The sequence below is a fragment of the Polypterus senegalus genome, chromosome 12, assembly GCF_016835505.1.
Source record: "Polypterus senegalus isolate Bchr_013 chromosome 12, ASM1683550v1, whole genome shotgun sequence".
Lineage (NCBI taxonomy): Eukaryota > Metazoa > Chordata > Cladistia > Polypteriformes > Polypteridae > Polypterus > Polypterus senegalus.
The window spans coordinates 144,792,631-144,817,947 of NC_053165.1; the positions used below are offsets into that span (position 1 = coordinate 144,792,631).

The 25,317-nt window shown below is 38.6% G+C and overlaps 2 protein-coding genes across 4 annotated transcripts in view; one reads left to right on the forward strand and one right to left on the reverse strand.

Moving 5' to 3' along the window:
• The window catches only part of LOC120541789 (carcinoembryonic antigen-related cell adhesion molecule 5-like), a 68,163-nt gene extending 65,158 nt beyond the window's left edge, over positions 1 to 3,005 (reverse strand). Inside the window, exons 1-2 of the mRNA XM_039773720.1 lie at positions 2,840 to 3,005; positions 2,398 to 2,730 (exon numbers count right to left, since the gene is read on the reverse strand). Coding sequence (XP_039629654.1) covers positions 2,398 to 2,730; positions 2,840 to 2,894 — 388 coding nt within the window. The 5' untranslated portion in view covers positions 2,895 to 3,005. The remainder of the gene's footprint in view (positions 1 to 2,397; positions 2,731 to 2,839) is intronic.
• A 3,033-nt stretch (positions 3,006 to 6,038) lies between these two features.
• LOC120541790 (carcinoembryonic antigen-related cell adhesion molecule 6-like) overlaps positions 6,039 to 25,317 on the forward strand; it is a 44,548-nt gene continuing 25,269 nt past the window's right edge. Inside the window, exons 1-2 of one of the 3 annotated variants that reach the window (XM_039773721.1) lie at positions 6,039 to 6,299; positions 6,406 to 6,732. In XM_039773721.1, the coding sequence (XP_039629655.1) occupies positions 6,248 to 6,299; positions 6,406 to 6,732 (379 nt within the window). In that variant the 5' untranslated portion in view covers positions 6,039 to 6,247. The remainder of the gene's footprint in view (positions 6,300 to 6,405; positions 6,733 to 25,317) is intronic. The other 2 variants (XM_039773722.1, XM_039773723.1) reach the window with 2 other exon arrangements.

The following is a 25,317-nucleotide window of genomic DNA, read 5'->3' on the forward strand; positions in this document are numbered from 1 at the left end:
AATGTTTCCTCCAGCCAGTTCCTTAAGAAGCAAATTTTGTTAATAGAAGATGCCATGATTAATCTGGCACCCCTACTCCTGCTTTTTATTAAATCTAACTGAATTTAGTTTATTTTGCTGGTTCCAAAAAAAAAAGTTACTTTGTAAAGGATCTGAACCTTTAATCTCTCAACCTCCTTTTTTCTGAGTATTACAATAAACAACCTGGTAATGAATCAAAATACATTTATGTCAAAATGTTAATAGGTTTGCTAGTTTATGATCCTCTTATTTATGCCTTATCAAATGTATTTAAAACATGAACATCTTCTTAAATAACAGGTATAATGAAATAGGGAGAAAAAAAACGCCTTCCCAACGCAAAATTCAGCAACAAGGATTGTCCACCTCAGACTTGTACTATAGCTCTCAGATTTTATTACTTTATTTTTATTTTTTTAATAATGATTAGAACTTTATGAACTTCTAGATCATGGTGAAGGCCAGTCATTCTTGAGCATGCCCTGCCAGGACCATACCCTGGAACTTACATTGAAAGATTGAACGTTAGTTTCAAAATCTTTGGGTAACTCTCAGAATGACATATACATTTCCTGTTACTGTTGCAAGGGTAAAGAGGAGCTTTTCAAGGATGAAATTGATAAAGACCTATTTAAGATCTTATGGGTCAGGAAAGGTTGAGTAGACGGACAATAATTAGTACCAACAACAAAACTGAGAGACAGATTACTTAGGATGATCTTAACACTGATTTTGCCTCCAGAAAAGCCACAAAACACATAATTGAAAAATTGTAAGAGGATATACAGTAAAGAAATGTACCTCTATTATTAGTAGTAGTATATCATTTAGTGGCCTTACATTTATTTAATATTTAGTATCCAATATTTAAATAATATGCCTTTTAATTTGTATTTTTTGACTGGGGTTGCCCAGTGGTCATACTTTTTCATTTTATAGTTTATTTAAAAAAAATAAATAAAAATTGACTATATTACAAATGTTCTTTGTTTCCTGTGAGACTTCTTTGTACACTGAAATCATGTTTTTTATTGTGTAGATTAGGGCTAGGTGTCCTAATTCAAAACTGCTCCTTTATTCACTAAAGTTTCACTGGCCCTTTGAATACTTGTGACATCCAAAAGAAAGGATTTTTTTAGACAGCACTAAAACTGAGGAAAGACTGACAGAAGATAAAATACACTCTTTATAACAGATCTACACACCCATGAGTCAATGAGGTGAAGATAAGAAAACTCTAATTAAGTCACCTACACTTCTATTCCTTTAAACTTGTAAAGTGAAGTACACTTTAAACAGATCAGCAGTTTTCAGCCTTTTTCATCTCATGGCACACAAACTAAAATTCTGTGGCACACCAAAAATATTACATTTTTGCTGTTCTGACAAAAATAGGTACAGTTTAGATTGATTTACAATAATCATCATCATCTACCCTTTGCAATCATTTATTTATGATACTTTGCAATAAAAAAAAAAATACTCAAAATTATCAGGTGCCCATACTTGTATTGTGAGCTGGTGGCCTAGTGGTAGCGCTCATCCTTCGAAATAAAACGATCACAGGTTCGCGTTCTGGGTCATCCCTGTGTGCCTTTTTCAACGCGTTTTGGAGTATTGAGGAAAGCGCTATATGTAAAGAATTCTTCTTCTTATACATGTGTATGTGTGATCAAATTCAACTGCAGAGTAATGAGGAATAAATAGGGACACTAGATGTGTTCCACAATAAAACGAGTTCATTGGAATAATTACACAGCTTAGTCCGCTTGCAACAAAGACGTAATGTATTAAAGTAAATGTTCATATAAATTGATTATACTAAATAATTTTGATACACAAACGTTTAACATGTTGTGGCATGTAAACTGGCTGTAAATGCATGAAATTATACATTTCTTTATATTTCATATATAGCATATTATAAAAAGGATATATAAATTATATAAAATGGTATAACATTTGCGTCGTAGACTTCTTTTGCGCAATATTTCTTTAAAGAAGTCTTTAATTAATTAGTTCTAAACAATCTTGAAGCACACCTGTGGACCTCTGGTGTGTCTTGGCACAATTGTTGAAAATCGCTGAACTATACAATAGTGCTTTCCATCTCAAGGGTTGTTGTTAATAACTGTAAGCAACGTGCAAACCATGGGTTAATCCCGACTAATTGCGCATGATTCTACACTGGTGATACTGTTATAAGACAGAATGCACACTATTAAGTTTTACATTAGTTTTTCTATTGAAGACAACCTGCTGACACACGCAAGTTTAGCCCTAACACACCCCGTATTTGAACGAAAGTTAAAAAAGACAAGAGTATGCAGGCGTATTATGTTCATTGCTTTTATAACTATCGTACCAATTACTCACCGGGCTCAACCTTTAACTGAACTTTCCCATTTAGATTGAAGGAAGATGGAGCCGTTGTAATCACCAATGTGTACTCTCCGGAGTCATTAAGAAACACTTTATCAAACTTCAGAGTGCCAGTAGCAGGAGTCAGCAGTACTCTTCCACCATAGTATTCTCTATAAATGATAGTTGTGCCCACCCAGTTCACAACAGTTTGGGAACCAAATGTCCAGATTCCAATGAATGCCGTTTGATTGTCCGGATCAATTGACACATTAAATGTGGCCTCTCCATTCTCTGTGGCAGGAACTGAAGACTGAGAAGTTATGAGCTTTGCGGCAGAGCTACAGTCTGTACACACAAAAAAAGACATTATTTTACAGAGCCTGTGAGATACACGATTGGTATTTTAAAAGTCATAATCACCATTTAAAATGCTTTATACAAATGCGCTACTTACACGAAAACGTTGACAGAGCAGCCAAAACAACTGCAACACGCACCTCCATTTCCATCTGGGTAAGTTACGAACACTTGATATCCGGATTCAGATACGTAAATGAGAGAATGCGTTATACAATAATGACAGTAGAGGGCGCAGCATCTTCAAAATTAGCGTTTTATTTGTGTAAACACATATGTTTCCTTAGCAAACTGCCTTTAAAAAATGTAGATAACGGAGATGTAACATGGTTAAACGTACCGGAGACAAACAGGTTGTGTAATATATTAACACTGCATAGGAAATACAAATTAGTATAATTGTTCAAATTAATATACATCTGATGATTAAGTGTTTCCTGCCTGCGTCCTGTGTTGGCTGGGATTGGCTCCAACAGACCCCTGTGACCCTGTAGTTAGGCTATAGAGGGATGGATAATGGATGGATGGATGATTAAGTGTACTATGTAAAGTAACAATCACACCTATCAGTAATTTTTCATTTAATATCATTTAGCTTTTTTTCTAAAAAGCTGTGCTCCTCAGGTATGTGTAAAGTATTTAATGGTGCAAACTGAACTGAAATAATTAGGGCAATAAATGAAACAAAAGTAAGTCTATGACATGGCATGTGTAGCACATGCATTTATTGTAGCACTTGAATATATTAATGAAGTTACTAGGAAGTGTAATTTACATTTCTAAGCTATTTCAAAGTAATATATATCTAAGAAGCTCAAAAATACACTGTTTAAAAATTAAGGGAACATTTATTTATCAAACTCTAATGCTGAGTCAGTTAATCTTCAGAGATATCAATCCGTGCAGTTAGGAAGCATAAGCAATAGTGAATCAACTTCACCTGCTTTGGTGCAAATGATTGTGACAACAGGTGCACCAGAGAGGCAACAGCAAGACAACCCCAAAAAGGGAATGGGTTTCAAGATGGTGACCACAGACAACTGCTCTCTCCTTATCCTTCCTGGCTGATTCTTCTCTAGTTTTGCATTTTGCTAATGTTCTTGTCACTAATGGTAGTATGAAGCAGTACCTTCAGCTGATTCAGGATGCACAGGTAATCCAGTTCCTCCAGGATGGCACATCCATACATATCGTTGCATGAAGGTTTGCTGTGTCTCCCAGCACAGTCTCTAGAGCATGGAGGAGATAGCAAGAAATGGGATATTACACAAGAAGAGTGGAACAGGACTGTAGAAGGCTATCAACCAAACAGCAGGACCAGTATTTAGTTGTTTGTGTGAGAAGGAACAGAAAGAGCACTGCCAGAGCCCTACAAAATGATGTCCAGCTGGTGTGTATGTTTCTGTCAGAATTCATGTAGGTAGCATTAAGACCAACATCCTCTGGTGGGACCTGTGCTCACAGCCCATCACTGTGAAGCTCGACTGGCAATCGCCAGAGAATACCACATTTGGCAGCTCCGCAATTGGTGCCCCATCCTCTTCATAGATATGATCAGGTTCACACTAAGCACATGTGACAGATGTGAAATGTTTTAAATTTTTTTGAGTAGTGTATTTTTCCTTGTGATTATCAGTGACATCTGTTTATTTACCATCAAATTTGCCTAATCAAGGTCAGAGTACCAGGAGTAGGGGCCAACCTAGGCAACATCAGGTACAAGGCATTAGTCTGACACATAGACACTCACACCAAGCTTTCAGGGTTAATTATAATACCACACAATCAGTCTGGATGTGGTAGGAAATCCAGAGTATCCAGGAAAGACAAAAAAGAGAATATGCAAATCTTAGAAACAAAACAGAGACAAATTTGTAACTTAACAGAAGATTTAAGGACAGGACATATAAACATAATTATTCCATTGCCTAAAGAAACCAAAACGTAACCTGGTCTTACATACGTTCCTAAGCAACTTTCAATATGTTAATAAAATGCAGTATGCATCCTGATAATATTTGTAACATCTTTCTTTGATCACAGTATGCTGAAAAGCAACTGCAAGCTTTAAAAGCCCTGTAACACATGTCATTTTAACACCCTTCTGCTGTCCTTAGTAAATCCAACAATAGAGAATCTTAGAGGCTAAAATGTATTTAGCTTCAGGGATTTATTGCTCAGATGATCAGAGATTTGTTTCCATCTACTGTAATAATTTTTGAATGTCATTTGTAATAGTCAAGAAATTTTCCACCCTTCCACTAACAATTACATTCCTTCTAATTCATAGACTACAGGAAATGAAAGACTCACTCAGCACCACTGATATCAGGCATTACTTAATTAATCCTGACCCTGATACTGTATGTGGGGGTTTTTACTGTTACTGCCCAATCTCCTGCCATATATTGAAGTGCTGGGTATAGTTTTAGATTGGGGTCACTCATCTGTGAATGAGGCAATGTAAGTGGGTGTACCCTCTGTGGACTGGTGCCACATCGAGAGTTAATCCCAGCAGTTATTAAAGAAATGATAGATTTTTTTTTCCTCTGCTACTTGCAGATAACTTCAAATACAGATTGCACTGAAGTGCCTACAGCTGTACCATTCTACCCTGAAATGACAAGTGGATAAAAAAAAAAACGATAAAAGGACACCTTGCGGAGAAACTAATTTTCCTGCTAGTAGAACTTTGTGGAAATATATTTTGAAAAAATATTTAACCTTTTATGGACAAAAATCAGTCTTATTCATGATGATTCGCAGGTCCTTCCAGTACATGTCTTAAATGCTAATATGCTGATCTAATTTTAAAGTAATATTTTTAGTTAATAATTGTTGCCCTGGACAAGATTGAAGCCCCCACCAATGTGACAGTGAACTAGATTAGTAATGTTTAGAAATGTTAAGCATATTCTGGTACTCTTAAGTGTAATTAACTTTTTTAAAATAGCTTTTAATTTATATGGAAATTAACTACCCAGATACTATTTTGTATTACAGTATTATTATTAACGTAAGAAGTATCCATCCATTTTCTAACCCGCTGAATCCCCGCTGGGGCCAATCCCAGGGCACGAACCAATCCTGGGCAGGGTGCCAACCCACCGCAGGACACACACAAACACACCCACACAGCAAGCACACACTAGGGCCAATTTAGAGTCACCAATCCACCTAACCTGCATGTCTTTGGATTGTGGGAGGAAACCGGAGCGCCCGGAGGAAGCCCACGCACACACGGGGAGAACATGCAAACTCCACGCAGGGAGGACCCGGGAAGCGAACCCGGTTCCCGTAACTGCGAGGCAGCAGCGCCACCGTGCCGCCCGTAAGAAGTATTCGTTTTCATTATTCTTACTCCACAATACTGCTAGTATTTAATTTAGAAATGTTTGGTGTGTGTGCGCGCGCGTGTGTGCATGGGCGGAGATACTTGTAAGATGGTGCTGTTGATTGTTTTCAAGTCTATCTCATTCAGCCGCACGAACACAGAAGAGCTAAAATGTGGGAGGCTCAGTGTATTCGCTGCTTTCTGACAGCGGCATTATGTGTTGGTGAGTAATACGCTGAAGTGATTTTCAGTATAACATATTTTATCATTAATTTTCTACCGCCTAATTTTTATTTTTGGAGTATAATTAGTACTGTCTTTTTCCACAGGCTGCTCCGGTTTGAGTCTCACTACTCCCACAAGCCGCATTTTCGGACGGGTAGGCGGCGATGTGACATTTGACGTTTCACCAAATCCTTCAAATGTCGTGTTACAGACGGTGACCTGGACGTTAAACAATACTAACATGGTGGTGAGTTCGGCAGGTTCTACAGTTGGATACGGACAGGGATATGAAGGGAGAGCCCATCTGAACACAATGACGGGATCTCTGTCGCTCTTCAGACTGACTCTACGGGACTCGGGACAGTACAACGTGAGCATCGGGACTACTGAGGGGGGGAGTACGAGTGGAAGTGTCACACTTCAAGTGTTAGGTAAGTAAACCGTCAAATTCATATAGGATTCAATTTTTAACGAGAACAAATGAAGTATTACTTTATGGATAAAATATGTCCCTGAAACTCAATGACTGTTAAAAAATATTTATAATATTTAGATTTTTATATGATTCACACACTGCATTGTCTTCATCGTAAAGCAATGTTTTGCAAACGTTTAGTATTAACGTGTCTAGTTTTACCTATTCAAAGGTAATAAAGCTGTCTTTATTTATTTAGAAAAGTTAAACAGAGTTATCTATGCACCTTTGCATTTGAACAATCAATCCTTCTTAATTTTCAGACCAGAATGAACCTTCTTTGGTCTCTGGCTGGCAGTGCAAATTCAATTTTTGTTAGTCTGTAGGGTGAGCCCGCAGTATTTATTATTACAAGTCTCTGATCAGATGCATTCACAGTCTTTCTGAAGACATTATTTCTGATAATTGTAAAATAGTACAGCAATGAATGCTCAACATGTTTGATGTATATCACTCATTCATTTTATATGCTTTAATAATTATGGCAAAGAAAAAATACAACCAATGATTTGCATAGCACAGAATATAAATTATTATTAGTAAAATTGCTTAAAAGGTTTAAATTGATTATTTTTATTTTATAAAAATGTATAATGTATTTTTTGATTAACACATTTGTGCTATAGACAACAAGTTAATTAAGCTGTTATTTTCAAGTTTGTTTTAGTAACAGTAAAAGTAATGATTTTTTACAAATTAGTAAATGGGCTGACAGTTTGATGAATTTCAAGTCATTTAGTAAAAGACTAATGTAATGGAAACATTTATGAAGTTATATAGGACAACTCATATCTGAATTGAGTGTGGAAATATGTAATGATCTTGAATTAAACATTTACTGCACTCTAGGATTTAAAGCAAAAGAATGATGCAATAAAATGCTGAGCCTGTTGTGGTGAGTGGCTGGGGCTGCTACCAAGCCGGGATGCCCAGGATGACCGGAGTAGGGCTTGCGCCTCCTCCAGATCACGAGGGGGTGACCACCCTGGTGGCTTTGGGGACCACAGGTACAGAGCTTTGAAGTTCAGCCCTGTAGGGGCCCATGGTCACTGCCAGGGGGCACCCCAATGCCTTTGGAGCCTTGGACCTCAGCACTTCCGCCACACTGGGGAGTGCCGGCGGAAGATTGTCAGGAGGCACCTGGAGCACATCTGGGTGACTATAAAAAGGGCCGCCTCCCTCCATACGATGGCTGGAGTCGGGAGAGAAGGAGACGAGGTCTTGTAGAAGGCAAGAAGGCGGCCTGAAGAGGAAAAGGCATTTGGATTGTTGGCCTGGACTTGTGAAGACTTTGGAGTTGTGTGTCACATTTGTAAATAATAGTATGTATAGTAAACGTGTGTTGGGTGACTTCACCGTGTCCACCTGTTTGTGTCCGGGTCAGCTTCCACACTGTTTATAGTAAAAGCTATCAGATTTAACAATGATATCTTTAAATAAAATAAAAGAAATTCTGATTTCTTCATTAGTCACTTGTTATCCCATGTATATGTTATTTGTTACTTCAGTTAATGGCATTTGCCACAGTGTTGAAAACTTATGCAACCATGGTTTACATTTACAGTGCAATTATCCAGAATGCAAGAGCATAAAGCCCATTTTACACATCAGCAGGCTCTGATTTGAAAAAATAAGATTGTATATAGACTGTGTAAGATCCACAGTCTATGTACAATCTTATTTTTTCAATGCAGAGCCAAAAGCACGTGTAGTTTTACTTTTATGTACCTAGGTAAAAATAATGTTTTAAATGTAAAATTATAAGCAGTTAGACCTGTTTTTCTGTCATAGTATGCTTATTATAATAATAAGGACACAATAATTAAAACTGCACATTCCTGTGTGCTAGGATATACTTTACTTTAAGTTTAGTGATAAGGGACAGACATCAACTCATGGGATTATTATGAGTTTAAGGGTTGCCATGAAACTAAGAACACTTTCCCAATCAAAAGGAATGAGCAAGAAGTCAGAAACCAGAAACACAGAGGAATATTGAGCGATCAAGCCAAAAAGGGGAAACTGAGAGAAGTAAATCGAGAAACAAAAAGAGAATCAAACAGCAATATTTATTTATACAGCACATTTTCATACAAATGATGCAGCTCAAAGTGCTTTACAAGATGAAGAAAGAAAAATAAGATCAAGCAATACTAAGTAACAAAGAATTAAGTAAGTTCCGATGGCCTGGAGGACAGAAAACACACACACACAAAAAAAAAAAACTCCAGAGAGCTAGAGATAAATAAAAATCTGCTTGGGTTCTAAGGCCACGAGACCACCCAGCCCCCACTGGGCAAAGAAACTGAACTCCATTTAACTGCCAGATTTTTTTGAACCGAATTCGCCCCTAACTAAAGAATTAAGTAATGTTTTATCCACCGAGGTCACATGAAAGATTCCACCAATCAGAGAGTGTGCAGCACTGCAGCGCCTCTTTAGCAGTGAGTGAAAGATGGATCACGTCACATGCTGGTCGTAGTTCCATTCATTCAGTTTTGTGACGTGTGATCACTGAAAAAATGAACTTAAAATTGAATTTAAAATCACACAAATATTTAGCATGTCTATAAGAGTTAGTCCTAACACTGCCACTTTGAAAAGTCTTTAATTTCTTCATTATCATGTCCCACCACCAATCATTATAGAAAAGTACTCAATAATTCCATGTCTGTAAGTCACAGAACATACTGACACATCTTGAGAAATTATTCATTATGTATTAATTTATTCATTTTGTAAACCCATTTTTTTCATTAGAAGTTTGTGAAGAATTGGAATCAAAGTAGAAAGTGGCCCTCCAGGTTGGATGATGGCACATTAAGAAGAATCCATTTGTAGAGGCACACCGCAGGTCTACACCAGCAGTTTCACAATGGAAGGGATGTCACTGCACATCTTTTCTACACACTATGGACACAAACCCCTAATCTTAACCATTTATACTACAGTACATGATAGCCACGCTAACCCCACACTTTAACTTCCACTGTGAAACTGCAGGCATAGACCAGCAGCAATGAACGGTGCTGAGGCTCTGCAATTGGATATTACCTGGTCCACTGTACCTCAGTCTAATTCACTTAACTTACACATGTTTTGTCGCTAGTCACTTGTAAAAACACATCTGCAAAATGTGGGTGGAAACCAGAATACTGAGACAATGTTATTGCAGGCAAAGGGAAACCATTTAAAATTCTCACATGGTGACACCACCAACATAACTGTGAGGCATCAACACTAACCACTACACCACTATTCTGACATTAAGGTAGTTAACTTCCATTTGTCCAGTGTGCTTAGAAAATAATCCACATAAACACAGGGTGAATGTCAATCTCAACACATGCAGTAAACAAATTGAGAGGTGAACCCAATATCTTGGAGATTTGAGGCATCAGCACTATCTACTGGACCTGAGTACTGAGTTATGTTTTAAATACAACATTTTACAATTACAAGACATGAGTGTTTAACAATTGGATGTAAAACTATACTAAACCCAAAGCACAGTATAGCTTTAGAAACGTACAAAACATTAATCAATCAAAACAAAACACAATACTAGATGGTGATAATATAAAGGAAAGAGAGCAGAATTTTTGCATTTTAATTTTTTCATGGTCACTGAATATGTGATTGATTACAGAACATTCTTGCCATTGTAGTAAAAATGTAATCACATTTGAATTTATATCTTGAGAATCTATGCTTCAGCTTCACAGATGGAGTCCACCCAAAGTTAATAAAAATAAGCATAACACATACAGTACCTTTTACTACAGCAATCTCTATTTTTCAGCCACTTTCATCTAATGTTGCTTACTTTCAGCACAAATATATAATAATAATTAGCCAACTGCACAGAGCGTAACATTACACCATTCATTTTGTCTCAAAAAACTGAACTGATTATATACACATAGGCTGCATTTGGAGAAACAGGATGAACACACAAATGTGGATCTCGCCCAAGGGGTGGTACCTATTTTACTTTTTGCTATTTACATAGTAGGAAAAAATCCTGTCTGTGTCAGATATGTGAAAAAACTGAAGCTGAGTCAATGAGCCTGGCAGTGTGAGTACAACTTGGCTTATCTTACCTAGGCCAAATGACAGCTCTGCTATAACCTGTCAATCCATTTATCCATATATTTATTGAATCTTATTATTACAATGAAAAGCTGGACAGAGCATGAGCTTATCTTAGCAGCATCAGAAAAAGGTGTTAAAACTGTATCATCACAAAAAAAATGCATACAAAAATTTCTGATAGCACAAAACATTATAATGACATTAGTTTTAGTAATCTCATTATGAAGAGGAGATCAAAAGATAGGAAATGGATATGAAAAATCAAATAAACACTTGATAAATTTTAGACAAAGCATGAAAATGCATTCCACTTACTGTTTGACACACAGGAAGTATTGTGGTCAAGATAGAAATTTCCAGGTCAAAGACATTAAAAGTAATTAGCAGTTTAATCAGGAGATGAAAAAAATAGAATTTCAAAGGACATAGCAGAAGATAGTAAAAAACAAGTGAGGATGAAATAACAGAAATGCAATAGCTCCTACTACCAAAACAAATACAAAATAGCTTTACAAAATATCAGACGTTCTAACAATTTCTATGGAATATTTTCCTGAATTAAAACTAATCAGCTGAGAATTGTCGTTTAAAATGATCAGAAACAAAGTATTGTGCATTTGCATTTTTATAAACGCAATAGTTGTCTCAGTCTATGCCCATATGACAAAAATGACAAAACTGAAACAAAAAACATAGAAAAGTCATTTTGAATAGTTTTCTAAATCAACTGTTGATCACTGCCCTCCTTCTAAGGTGTGTGCTCCAAACAATGCCTGTCAGTCCTGTTAGAATGCAATCTATGGAACTGTTGTAATAGGTGTGGTGCACAACCATCTGCAGACAGAGCTCAAGAAGATTCCTCTTTACCGTTACTGCACAATGAACTAAATAAAAAAAACTTTAGCACCCCTCGACTTACAGTCCATAATATGTTTTATTTCAAATTCTGTCACCATTGACCTGAATAGGAAGTGGAGGAATGGAGGGTCGAGAGAATGGAATAGTATATAAACAGATTTAAACTTAGAAACATTGAAGGGTGAATTTTATTTTAAATTGAGCTAGTATATCCTATCTTTAGGACACAGGGCAAACTCATTTGACAATAGTGAAAGGACCAATAAAATTAATTCCTAATTTACAAGATATAATTCTCAGACAGATGTCCTACATCGCATGCTGTATTTGAGGTCAAATTAAATCAGTATGTTATGCTTTCTTTACAAAAATAAGTTTCTACTGTCAAAAGGTTCTCTCAATGTGCCATTTACCCTTTAGCTTTCTTAAGTGACACTGGTCAGCAGACAAAATGTTTCCTAAACCAAAATAGCGAATTTTCTCTAACTTCAACTCCCTGATCATAAATACATGAAAACTGATTTTAGGTCTAGTTTTTGAGATACAGGGAACATCATTTGATAGGTGAAATAGTGCTTAGATCTTCTGGTCAGTTGTCTCTTGTTGTCCCTCGTACCAAATGTAAAACCAAGGGGGACAGGGCCTTTGCAGCTGCTGCCCCTCGCCTTTGGAATTCTTTACCTCATCACATAAAGGAGTCATCTACAATTGAACTGTTCAAAACAAGATTAAAAACTCATTTTTTTTCACTTGCATTTAGTGACCTTCAGTAATACTTATGGTTTCCGCTTTGTGATCATATAACATTATTTCTATTAATTATCTATCTTATTTTATGTTCATATATTTTATTACTATTTATGTTTTATTGTTTATTGTTTTTTCTTTTATTCTATTATTGTAAAGCACTTTGGCTGCAGCATTACTATGTTGTTTTAAATGTGCTATATAAATAAATTGACATTGACATTGAAATAATAGGTTTGAAGTGTGCTACTGTAATCTGTGACGTTTATTCCAAAATTGAAGCCAAACATACCAGGTGACAGGGTGAAACTGGCCAGGAAGATGGACAGAAACATGTGAAAGACAATCCAGGCAGGCTATTTTAAAATGCTGATGTTTTCCGAATCAATATATGGCCAGAGTGATCAATGGCTACTGTCTGCAGAAACAATGAGGACAGGGGAAGATGTTATTTGGGCATAGTCCAAATATAACATATATGAAGTTTTATAACAGATTCTATGAATATATAATTATATGAGTGTTTATAATGACAAGGATTCATCACAAAGCCAGAAGTCTCCTTGCCACTGAACATTCCTGCCAGATGGACGTATGGCCGTCAGCACTCCCCACTGACGAATTGGCTGTGATGACTGTATGCTTCCATTGACTTGTCCCTGGTTGGGATTTGTATGTGTAAATACTATTTTTTAAAGAATGGAAGTTATCTTTTAAAGATAAACATATATCTCTTTTTGTACCATATTTCTCTCATCTGATTATTTCTGCCATGGTTACAAAGTGATGGGTATGGCTCAAGTCTGTTCTGCATCAATAAAGAACACAATCCAAGGGAGCAGCTGTCCCCTGCTGGATGCAAAAGGTGAATGGGCTTCTCTTATGTATGAGAAACATTTCCAAGATTGAATGAGACATACATAAAGAAGAGAATTTTCAATGGACCACATATAAGAGAACTTCTTAAGGATGATCATTTTGATGAAATTCTACACGGTTAGGAAAAGAATGCATGGGCCTCTTTTTCACATCTTTGGAAATAAAGAGCAGAAAATGGCAAGGCCATTATTGAGAAGTTGCTTTCATCCTAACATAAGTTGGTTTGCTGCATGTCTTTGAAAATTCACTTTCTTCATTCCCAATTGTACTTTTTTCATGAAAACTGTGGTACAGTGAGTGATAAGCATAAGGAATTTCCACCAAGAGTAATAGGGAGTTTCCACCAGGAAATCTCAATAATGGAATGGAGATAGCAAAGTAAATGGAGTATTGCAATGCTTGCAGACACATGCCAGACTGGGAAGAGAGATGCCCCTGAAGTTGGCTATAAACATCAAGTAAAGCAGAAGAGAATATTACTGGCCTGGCCATTAACTTTGTTACATTTATTAAACTATTTTTAGTTGGTAATTAACCTCAATTTAGACTGCACTTCCGGGTGTGGCTGCATTACCGCTCATATGGGTTCAGGACGTCTTGCAGCTCCCCCTGGTGGTGACCACGGAACCCAACAGGGATGAGCTCCGAAGTCCCATGCCTGTAGCCCCGATGCAACCCAGAGGGGCTGCCACCAAGTGTTCTGGGGGATGTAGCGTGGATCCCATGGCTGCTCCTCTGACTCTAGTATCAAAGGGGCGTCCTGACCGGGCATGGGTCCCTGCCGTCCGCCACAACACTTTTATGTATAATGATTCTATGAATAATGGAATATTTATTTTTACTTTATATACAGTATATGAAAATATGAATGTCTTATTTGAATATAAATGAGCATTACATTTTTAAATAGAGTAAAGTATTTTTTCTGGGTGTATATCTGGGCTCACTACATGTGATATGATATGAGAGAAAGCAATTTCAGAAAAAGAAATTTTGAAAAATTGTTGACCTGTGTAATCATTCATATTCTGGACTGAGTAAGTTACATTTCTGTGGGTGTGGTAAGCAAGACATTTCCAGACAATTCTGCTAGAGGTAATAAATATTTCCAGTCAGTTTGAGAAGCAATGACCGTACACCTAAAATATTTTTCCAGATTCTTTTTGATGTACTCATCCTCACCAAGAGTTATATATGAAAGGCAAGACAGGTTTTGCCAAGCTAGTATTGGGTTTGCAATGTGAGGCTGAGATCTGGGATCTTAAATTTTTGAATATCTCACTAAAGAAACTCATAAAGTCTGTACTGCAAATATCTGTTGATATTTTGCACTGTAGTTCTGAATTCACATTTGTTAGATTAACCACTGTTCACAAGGATTATTATTGTTATCTATTATTTTAGAATTGTAGTCCAAGCAGGCTTTAAAGTGAAGTTTTTTATATTTTTTAACACTCTCTGTCTATTGAGTGCCCTCAAATACCAAAAATATCTAAAGTTTGATGAGTGATGGAGAAAGAAGAAAAGGTGCACAGAGAGGCTGAAATGTAGTACAAAAATAAATGCAGTATTACGGTCATAAACACAGAAATCTGCCCCAGCCTTAAAATCTGTATTCTGTACAGGGATTGAGCAACTTGAACTTTATGGTGTGTTTTTTTACTGCTTTAAGTGGTCCTCCAACTTTCAGGGAAAATTTGGGGGTTGGTGGCAGTTTAGTGGTATCTGTCTTTTTGAAAGAGTTATCAGTTAATACAGTAAAGAAGCAATGTTATTACTATAGGGATGGAGCGTTCCTGAAAGAAAGTCATAAAAAACTTCTCTGATCATGGGTGATTTCATTGCGACCACTGGCACTGACAGGGCTGACTATAAGGATTGTTGCTTGATTTTGCAAAAGGTCAGGGAGTATGGATCACTGGATCCTGGTTCCAGCATCCTGAGCCGCATTGTTGGACATGGTACTCCAATACTGGTGGGGCAGTGAAGAAGATCAATCACATCCTCGTGGTAAGACACTGGAGGCTCTTACAAAACTGCTGGGTCTACAGAAGTGCCCACTTTGTGAATTCTGACCACAGACTTGTTGTTGCTACTCTAAAGATCCAGCTTAGGTCCAGTAGGCTACCACCTATTAGGAGAATGAGGCTGGACCTGGCCAGACTTTAGGATCAGGCTGTTTCTAATGAGTTTGCATGCAGTTTGTATGAGGAACTTGCAGACTTAGGTGTGACTGCCAATCCTAATGACAAGACCTTGAAGGTTACTGAGGGCTGTGTTGGTGTTGCCAGTGTTCTCAGAAGTAGGTATTTCATTTTGCAGCGCACCCAGGATATCATTTAGAGGAGTTGCAGCGCACAGCTTGATGGCAACTCTGGTCTGTACTGGGAATTGAGAAGAACGGCAGCAAGGGATCTGAGAGAAGATAAGGAGATGTTAGAGGAATCTGTAAGCAAGTGAAACACCATCTTATGGTCTAGTGACCAACATCCTGCTTGCAGTGGAATGAAAGCATTGTGCACACTTGAATCTGTTCATCAGTGAGCCACAGTCATGGTGGGTGATGGAATGTTCCTAATGGATGATCCTGCATTTGTGACCGGCTAGGCTGGCTACTCTGAGCAGTTTTTTAAAGCATATCCTCTGGCTAGAACATCCACAATTCTTAAGGCTGATCCTCTAATTAGCTGTGAACCATCCACTCTGACTGAGATTGTACAGGTGGTGAACCAGCTGAGGGTAGGGAAAGCTGCAGGGACCTGTTGTATCTGGGGTGAAATTCTCTGGGCTGATTGTAAGGCCGTCCTCCTGGCATTTCAAGCAACCTTTGCTTCCATTTGGGAGACACGAGCCATTCCAACTGACAGGAGAACAAGACTTTTTGGCCCTGTCTGGAAAGGAAAGGGTGATTGCCTAAATGGCAGTAACTACAGGAGGATAACACTGTTCTCGGTGCCTGGTAAGGTACTTGCTAGGGTCATCTTTTATAGGATCTGTGATCACTTGCTTACCTACCAGTGACAGGAGCAGTCTCGTTTTACACCTATAAAGTCTACCATCAACCGCATCCTGGCACTGATTGTTCTCATTGAGTGCAAACACAAATATCAGTAGATTTTCTTTTCAGTCTTTGTCGATTTTCATAAAGCTTTCAACTCTGTTGATTGAGCTGCCATGTGGGACATCCTGAGACTTTGTGAGATTCCCCGAAGTTGCTGGATATCATGGCCGGCCTGTACACTGGTATGGTGAATGCTGTGCAGAGTGAAGGCAGAAAATCTGCATTTTTCCCAGTTGATTCTGGGGTTTGTCGGAGGTGTGTTCATGTTCTTACTCTGCTTAGTGCTTGTATGGACTGGGTGTTGAGCAGGGTCATGTGGTCCAGCAGCTACGGGGCATCTGTTGGTGAAGAGAGATTCACTGATCTTGACTTTGCCGACGATGCTGTGATCTTCACAGAGTCAAAGGAGGCTCTGTTTGAGGCTCTTGAGAGACTGAGAGAGGAGTTTGAGTGTCTGGGGTTGCAAGTGTCCTGGATAAAAATCAAGATCCAGGCCTTTTATGACCTCATGGGTGTAGCCATTAGCAGTGTGTCTGCCTGTGGAGGGAATGTCGACCTCATTGAGTGGTTTACTTACTTCAGCAGCGACCTTGATGTCTCTGGTGACTCTTCACTGCATTAATTTCCTCATATTGTGCATTGCTTGAGTGTCACGATGGCACAGTGGTAGCACTGCTGCCTTGCAGTAACGAGACCTGGACTCGCTTCCCAGGTCCTCCCTACATGGAGTTTGCATGTTCTCCCCGTGTTTGCGTGGGTTTCCTCCGGGTTCTCCGGTTTTCTCCCATAGTCCAAAGACATGCAGGTTAGGTGCATTGGCGATCTTAAATTGTCCCTAGTGTGTGGGTGTGTGTGTCCTGCGGTGGACTAGCGCCCTGCCCGGGGTTTGTTTCCTGCCTTGTGCCCTGTGTTGGCTAGGATTGGCTCTAACAGACCCCTGTGACCCTGTAGTTAGGATATAGCGGGTTGGATAATGGATGGGTGGATGTGCATTGCTTTCATTTTTAGATGTTGCATGGTTTTATGCTATATGCAGTGAATTCACATAGAAATATACCATATCAAGAATAAATGTTCAGCATTCACAATAAATTTAACATATAAAATAGCACCTTGGGCTGCTAGCAAGTCACAATTTGTACTGTGTGAGCTGATACAGATTAACTTGTTGGTAGTTAGAATACCCAAGTAAACAGTCAGAATTTGGAAAAGATGCACCTTTTTTCTTTACATCAATAGAACATCCTTAAGTTTTTAAACTCTGGACTTAAATCCCATGTCCAACAAACTCTTGTTTATCTTTTTAAATGTCTGCTATAGATTGACTTTAAACTGTGTATTTTTACTGACTCGATCATTGTACCTTTTAGATCACTCTTTTAGAACCCTAAAAAACAGATTGTTACAAATACTTTTTGTAATTTATTAGCCTGGGGTAATTAGGATCAGAATTGACAATCAGCCTGAGAAAGACAGACACTTCTTGATGACTCTTATAATCATTGTTCATTCTATATGAAGTGAGGCCTTTAACTTTGAGATGCAAACGGAGTAGAAAGCCAATAGTTTAGCTCAAAGGTTGACCTTTGACTTAAAAGAGAGTCTCATTTATGTTTAATTTAAGAATCAACTTTGTAACAGATATTTCTCCTAAAATCCCTTAGGAGAAAAAGCTTTAGACAAAAATGAGATATGAGATATAACTGAGGTAAAATGAGTAAAAACTGAGAATTTGGTTAGAAAAGCATGTTATATTTTGTGAGATCTCCTTCTAGTCTTACTATATTTTAAACTCTTTCAAAACTTCATATTCTTTTACTTATCATTTGATGCCTTTATACAAGGTGGATTAATGCATCTGAAATATGATCAGGTCTATTTCTGTTGTTTATCCAATTGGGGCACAGGGAGAAGAAGTGACTTTCTCATGGTCACCTGGTATCAATAGTGGGATTTGTATCCTCAACCTCAATGTCTGAAGTCCAAAGGCTTAACCACTATGCCACACTGCCTGCCTTTACCGCTTGAATTATTATGATATATTTGGTGCACAGCAATATAAATTAGAGCAACTAATAGTATTTTTCAGAAGTAAGGACTACCGTTTCATAGTCATAGTATTTCTTTTTATTACCAGAAACAACTGTCCACACATTTCACCATTTACTACTTAGCAGATATTTTCAAATTGTAAAAAAGACACAACTTGAAAAAAATTAGCTAATTTTGTGACTTTGCTAAGTAAGATCTTTGCTGAAGCTCAAGGAGAGACACTTGTGAGACTACCGGGATATTTGTTCTCAGGAAAAAAATCTGAGAAATATAAAACAAAAGAAAATATCTCGATTTTATTTTTTTCTGAACTCATTGTTATATAGGAGAAACCAAAAAGATAATTAAGGAGATCTCTTTTTTGATTTTTTGTTCCAATGGGATGGAGGGAACAGAGAAGGAAAACACAAAAGACAGAAGAACCCAAAGAAATTGGAAAAGCCTCTGCAGACTGAACCACAATCCAGAGAAGCTCAGAACCCAGACCTGAAAGACTCATTTTCCATCACCTGTTTTTTTTTACATAAGCATTTTTTAATAACTCTTTTTCAAATATGTTTCTTAACCTTTATTGTCTCTTTTCAAATATATTTCATACTTTTACTACCATAGATTGTACTGCTTTTTTTACTGCTATTTAATATTTGAGCAGTTAAAGTCCCCCATGACTGTAATATCCCCCTGTAAATTTGCCTTTTTAATATTACTGAAAAGACGTGCATTGAAATTACTGTTTGCATTAGGGGACTAAAACACATTCCTAAAATAAGGCCTTGTTCCCTAATGCTTTCCTCACTAAGATGAGACTCATCATCTAACTGAAGTTAGGGACACCATCAGAGCAAACATTACATTTTTGGATCTCTTTCCTGGCATGTAACCATACTGCTGCTCAGTAATCATCACCTCTCTTCTTAACCTAGCATCCATTACTCTTTCCTATAAGTTCATGCTGTGGCTGATCAATTTTACCCCAGTGTAGTTACTATAGCTCTGCATACAACCATTATTTAAAAAAAAATAAAAAAAACTTCTTTTTCTATACTCCTCAGGCATCCTCTCACTTTCCAAGATAAAAAAACTCTAGTGCCATCTCTCTTAAACACCTCCAATCTTCCACAGGTATGTCATCTGTCATGAGGTTCAACCTCTCATACAACTAATCATATGTTTTTTCTTTAGCCTTCACCACCTTTCTCTTCTCCTGTAGTTGCCCAGCTATCTGGTAACTGTTCGCTGCCACCTAGTGTCTGTCTTACCTCCTCCCTGAACTCAGCCTTGGATATATTCCACCTGTGTGCATCTTCCTCCACACATGTACGTCACCCTGTGTTACTCCCTCTTCTCCACCCTTTTTGCAAAGTCCACTGCAATCTGACCTTGTGCATTTCTCTCCTTGACACCATACCTACCCATCACCTCCTCATCTCCCCTGTCCCCTTCATTAACAAACCTATTGAAATCCACTCCCCCATGGGTACACTCTCCACATTTCATCAACTCACTCTGGAAATATTCTTTCTCATCCGTCACACACCCAGCTTACGGGGCATAAGCACTAGCTGTGGTGTCTGAGCACAGAACCCCAGAATGCAAATGTTCATTTTGTGATTGGTCTGAAAAGTGGGATGGGAACTTTGTTTTTTTATGTACAATGCATCCTGGATGCTTATCGTGGTAAAGAAATAAGAACATGGAAGAGTAAGCATCTCTAAGGTCTGAGAGAAATAAAAGTTTATTTTTAAGGTCTGCTGCACATGTTTTTGGCATAAAAACCTTTGACAACCACCACCTCCTCGATGAGAAAGTAAAGACAGAACAGTGATGACGAGGATGGGATGGGTTTGTTTTGGCAAAATAAATAGGATTGGTTTTACGTGACTTCGTCGGTACAGCAGATGGAGCAATTGAATAGAGGCGTCATTTTCTTTTCAACGAGTTAAGCGGATAGGAGTGAGAGCAATATGGCTTTTGGTTAGCCGGAAGATTTTCACTTCGAAGAAAGTGAGGAAAGTTTCGAAGCCTATTTAAAAAGGCTAGGGCAATATTTTGAAGCTAATGGTCTCCAACGCACGGATGAAAAAATGAAAGCAGTTTTTTTAACAATAGTAGGAAAGAAAACACATAGTTTGCTAATGAACTTATTGAAACCATTCCAAAAGATGTTTCTGGAGCTCGTAGAGCTTTTGAAAAAACACTTTGTGCCAAGAACAAATTTTATCGCGGAGAGATGCAAGTTCCATACTAGAAATCAACTGGATGGAGAATCAGTGAGCGAGTATGTCACTATTCTGAGAAAGTTAGTAGCAACCTGCAAATTCAGGACTTTTTTGGGTGAAGCATTGCATGATAGATTCGTATGTGGTGTTAAAAGCGCAGAGCTGAGGGACAGGTTGTTGAATGCAACTCACAACAAAGATTTGACTTTAGCCCTGGCAATTGAAATGGGATTAGCGTACGAAGTAATAAAGAACAGTGCGCAACAATTTGCTCAGAGGGCGCTTAAAACTAACATCTTAAAAGAAAAGTTGGCCATGAAAACTAAACGTTTTGGAAGGAAACCAGAGGTCATAGAGAAAGTGTGTTATCGATGCAATGGCAAGGGTCACCTACCTGATAACTGCAGATATAAAGAAAGGGCGTGCTGCGAGTGTAAGAAGAGAGGGCATATAACTCGAGCTTGCCGTGCACGCCAGGAAGGCCAAAATAATAAACCTGCAAAGTGGACAAGGCACCTGGATATTGCTGAAACAGACACCACCTCTGCAGCACTTCAGAGAACGTCAGAACTTTCCCGAAGGATACATGCAGGGCCATGCATTGGTGGGGCATCTCAGCACAAGGGTGATGAAAGACTTGCTATCAACCAGTTTGAGATACAAGGACAAGAAGCTGATTTGACAACAGACTACAGCCCAGTTTTTGTAGGTGACATACAAGGAACTGAATTACAGTGGGATGCAAAAGTTTGGGCAACCTTGTTAATAGTCATTATTTTCCTGTATAAATCGTTGGTTGTCACGATAAAAAATGTCAGTTAAATATATCATATAGGAGACACACACAGTGATATTTGAGAAGTGAAATGAAGTTTATTGGATTTACAGAAAGTGTGCAATAATTGTTCAAACAAAATCAAGCAGGTGCATAAATTTGGGCACCACAAAAAAGAAATGAAATCAATATTTAGTAGATCCGCCTTTTGCAGAAATTACAGCCTCTAAACGCTTCCTGTAGGTTCCAATGAGAGTCTGGATTGTGGTTGAAGGTATTTTGGACCATTCCTCTTTACAAAACATCTCTAGTTCATTCAGGTTTGATGGCTTCCGAGCATGGACAGCTCTCTTTAACTCACACCACAGATTTTCAATTATATTCAGGTCTGGGGACTGAGATGGCCATTCCAGAACGTTGTACTTGTTCCTCTGCATGAATGCCTTAGTGGATTTTGAGCAGTGTTTCGGGTTGTTGTCTTGTTGAAAGATCCAGCCCCGGCGCAGCTTCAGCTTTGTCACTGATTCCTGGACATTGGTCTCCAGAATCTGCTGATACTGAGTGGAATCCATGCGTCCCTCAACTTTGACAAGATTCCCAGTCCCTGCACTGGCCACACAGCCCCACAGCATGATGGAACCACCACCATATTTTACTGTAGGTAGCAGGTGTTTTTCTTGGAATGCTGTGTTCTTTTTCCTCCATGCATAACGCCCCTTGTTATGCCCAAATAACTCAATTTTAGTTTCATCAGTCCACAGCACCTTATTCCAAAATGAAGCTGGTTTGTCCAAATGTGCTTGAGCATACCTCAAGCGGCTCTGTTTGTGCTGTGGGCGGAGAAAAGGCTTCCTCTGCATCACTCTCGCATACAGCATCTCCTTGTGTAAAGTGCGCAGAATGGTTGAACGATGCACAGTGACTCCATCTGCTGCAAGATGATGTTGTAGGTCTTTGGTGCTGGTCTGTGGGTTGACTCTGACTGTTCTCACCATTCGCCGCTTCTGTCTATCCAAATCTTTCTTGGTCTGCCACTTCGAGCCTTAACTTGAACTGAGCCTGTGGTCTTCCATTTCCTCAATATGTTCCTAACTGTGGAAACAGACAGCTTAAATCTCTGGGACAGCTTTCTGTATCCTTCCCCTAAACCATGATGGTGAACAATCTTTGTCTTCAGGTCATTTGAGAGTTGTTTTGTGACCCCCATGTTGCTACTCTTCAGAGAAAATTAAAGGAGGAGGGAAACTTACAATTGACCCCTTAAATACTCTTTCTCATTATAGGATTCACCTGTGTATGTAGGTCAGGGGTCACTGAGCTTACCAAGCCAATTTGAGTTCCAATAATTAGTTCTAAAAGTTTTGGAATCAATAAAATGACAACGGTGCCCAAATTTATGCACCTGCCTGATTTTGTTTGAACAATTATTGCACACTTTCTGTAAATCCAATAAACTTCATTTCACTTCTCAAATATCACTGTGTGTGTCTCCTATATGATATATTTAACTGACATTTTTTATCGTAATAACCAACGATTTATACAGGAAAATAATGACTATTAACAAGGTTGCCCAAACTTTTGCATCCCACTGTATTTTATTTAGAGACTACCAGAGACAGTAATAAGCCTTACTATGTATATGTGAGTATAAATGGTGTCAAAGTGAAAATGGAGATCGATACAGGTGCAGCTGTATCAGTCATTTCTGAGAAACTGTACAATTGTAAATTTAAAAGATAAACTTAAGCCCTGCTATTTGTAATTTGAAGACTTATAGCAACGAATCGCTTTCTCTAAAAGGAAAAATCACTGTTTTTGTTAAATATAAAGAATGTATAAAAATGTAGACTTACTGGTGGTTAAAGGAAACAGGCCAGCATTGATGGGTAGAGACTAGATTAGCTGCTTACGGTTAGACTGGTCTCATGTAAACAAGGTCACCAGTGAAACTGTGGCAGAATTGTGTGACAGGTACTCCACACTTTTTCACCCTAAATTAGGAATACTTAAGGAAATCAAAGCCAAGCTTTTTGTCAAGGATGGTGTCGTACCAAAATTTTGTAAGCCACACACAGTGCCATACGCGCTACGTGAAGCAGTAGAAAGGGAGCTGTCTAAATTACAGGATGAAGGTGTAATTAGCCCCATTAGTTACAGTGAGTGGGCGGCCCCAATTGTTTGCATTCCAAAGAAAGATAATACTGTGAGAGTCTGTGGAGATTATAAGGTAACGATCAACTCAGGTTTGGAGATAGAGCAGTACCCTTTTCCTAAAGTGCAAGATTTATTTACAAGACTTTTAGGGGGTCAACAGTTCACCAAACTTGATTTATAATTGATAATAAATGATTTAAAGTATTTAAAACAGCACAATGAGGGGCAGAGAGTTATCCCAATCAATGAGCATACATGAACAAAAGCTAACCAGGAGTCACAATATGATGTTATACTGCTGTCAAAACACAAATACTGGACCTGCTGGCCAGAAGAGTATTTCAGATTTTTTTTGTTATATTCACAGTTACAGTGATTTATCCATCTATTACTAAAACCAATTCTTTCAGTCTGTGTACTTGAATTTGTTCATAATAATGCAATGAATTGCATGATAAGAATAGCAACAACAACATTATCATTTATTTATAGAGCACATTTTCACACAAAGCATGTAGCTCAAAGTGCCTTACAAGAAGTAAAAGATAGACTTACAATAATAAAGATAAACAAAAAGGTAAATAACTGCGGTGGGCTGGCCCAGGGTTTGTTTCCTGCCTTGCGCCTTGTGTTGGCTGGGTTTGGCTCCAGCAGACCCCCATGACCCAGTAGTTAGGATATAGCGGGTTGGATATTGGATGGATGAATATCAGATGATCCAACCGATTCTCCTTAGCATGCGTTCAGCCCTCCCCCTTCACAACACGAGCGGCAGAGACGCGAAGTGGCAAAAGGACAGCTGCCGTACAGGCTTTTAAATGATCGATGCGTAGCGCGACAAGCAGAAGACAGCGAGCCAGCAGCAACAAGCCAGCAGATGATCCAACCACTTCTCCTTAGCATGCATTCAGCCACCCCCTTTTCACAAAGCGAACAGTGTTATAAGTCCTGCGAGAAAGAGATTTAACTATGCCCGGGGCTGGAAATAAAGGACAAGTATTGTTTTTACAAAAGTTTTAAAGTAAAAGTGAAAATAATGCATATGTAGTAATTCCCATGAAAACAACAATCTCCCATGGAGCGGCTGCTGCTTCACCACCTGAGGTCACAGGTCCGCCATGCCCTCGACACTCTGCAGTTCACATACCAGGAGAAGGTGGGAGTGGAGGATGCCATCATCTATATGCTACACCGATCCCTCTCCCACTTGGACAGAGGCAGTGGTGCTGTAAGAATTATGTTTTTAGACTTCTCTAGTGCCTTCAACACCATCCAACCTCTGCTCCTTAGAGACAAGATGACTGAGATGGGAGTAGACACCTGATGGCATGGATCGTGGACTATCTTACAGACAGACCTCAATATGTGCGTCTTGGGAACTGCAGGTCTGACATTGTGGTCAGCAACACAGGAGCACCGCAGGGGACTGTACTTTCTCCAGTCCTGTTCAGTCTATATACATCAGACTTCCAATACGACTCGGAGTCCTGCCACGTGCAAAATTCGCTGATAACACTGCTATTGTGGGCTGCATCAGAAGTGGGCAGGAGGAGGAGTACAGGAAGCTAATCAAAGACTTTGTTAAATAGTGCGACTCAAACCACTTACACCTTAACACCAGCAAGACCAAGGAGCTGGTGGTGGATTTTAGGAGGCCCAGGCCTCTCATGGACCCCGTGATCATCAGAGGTGACTGTG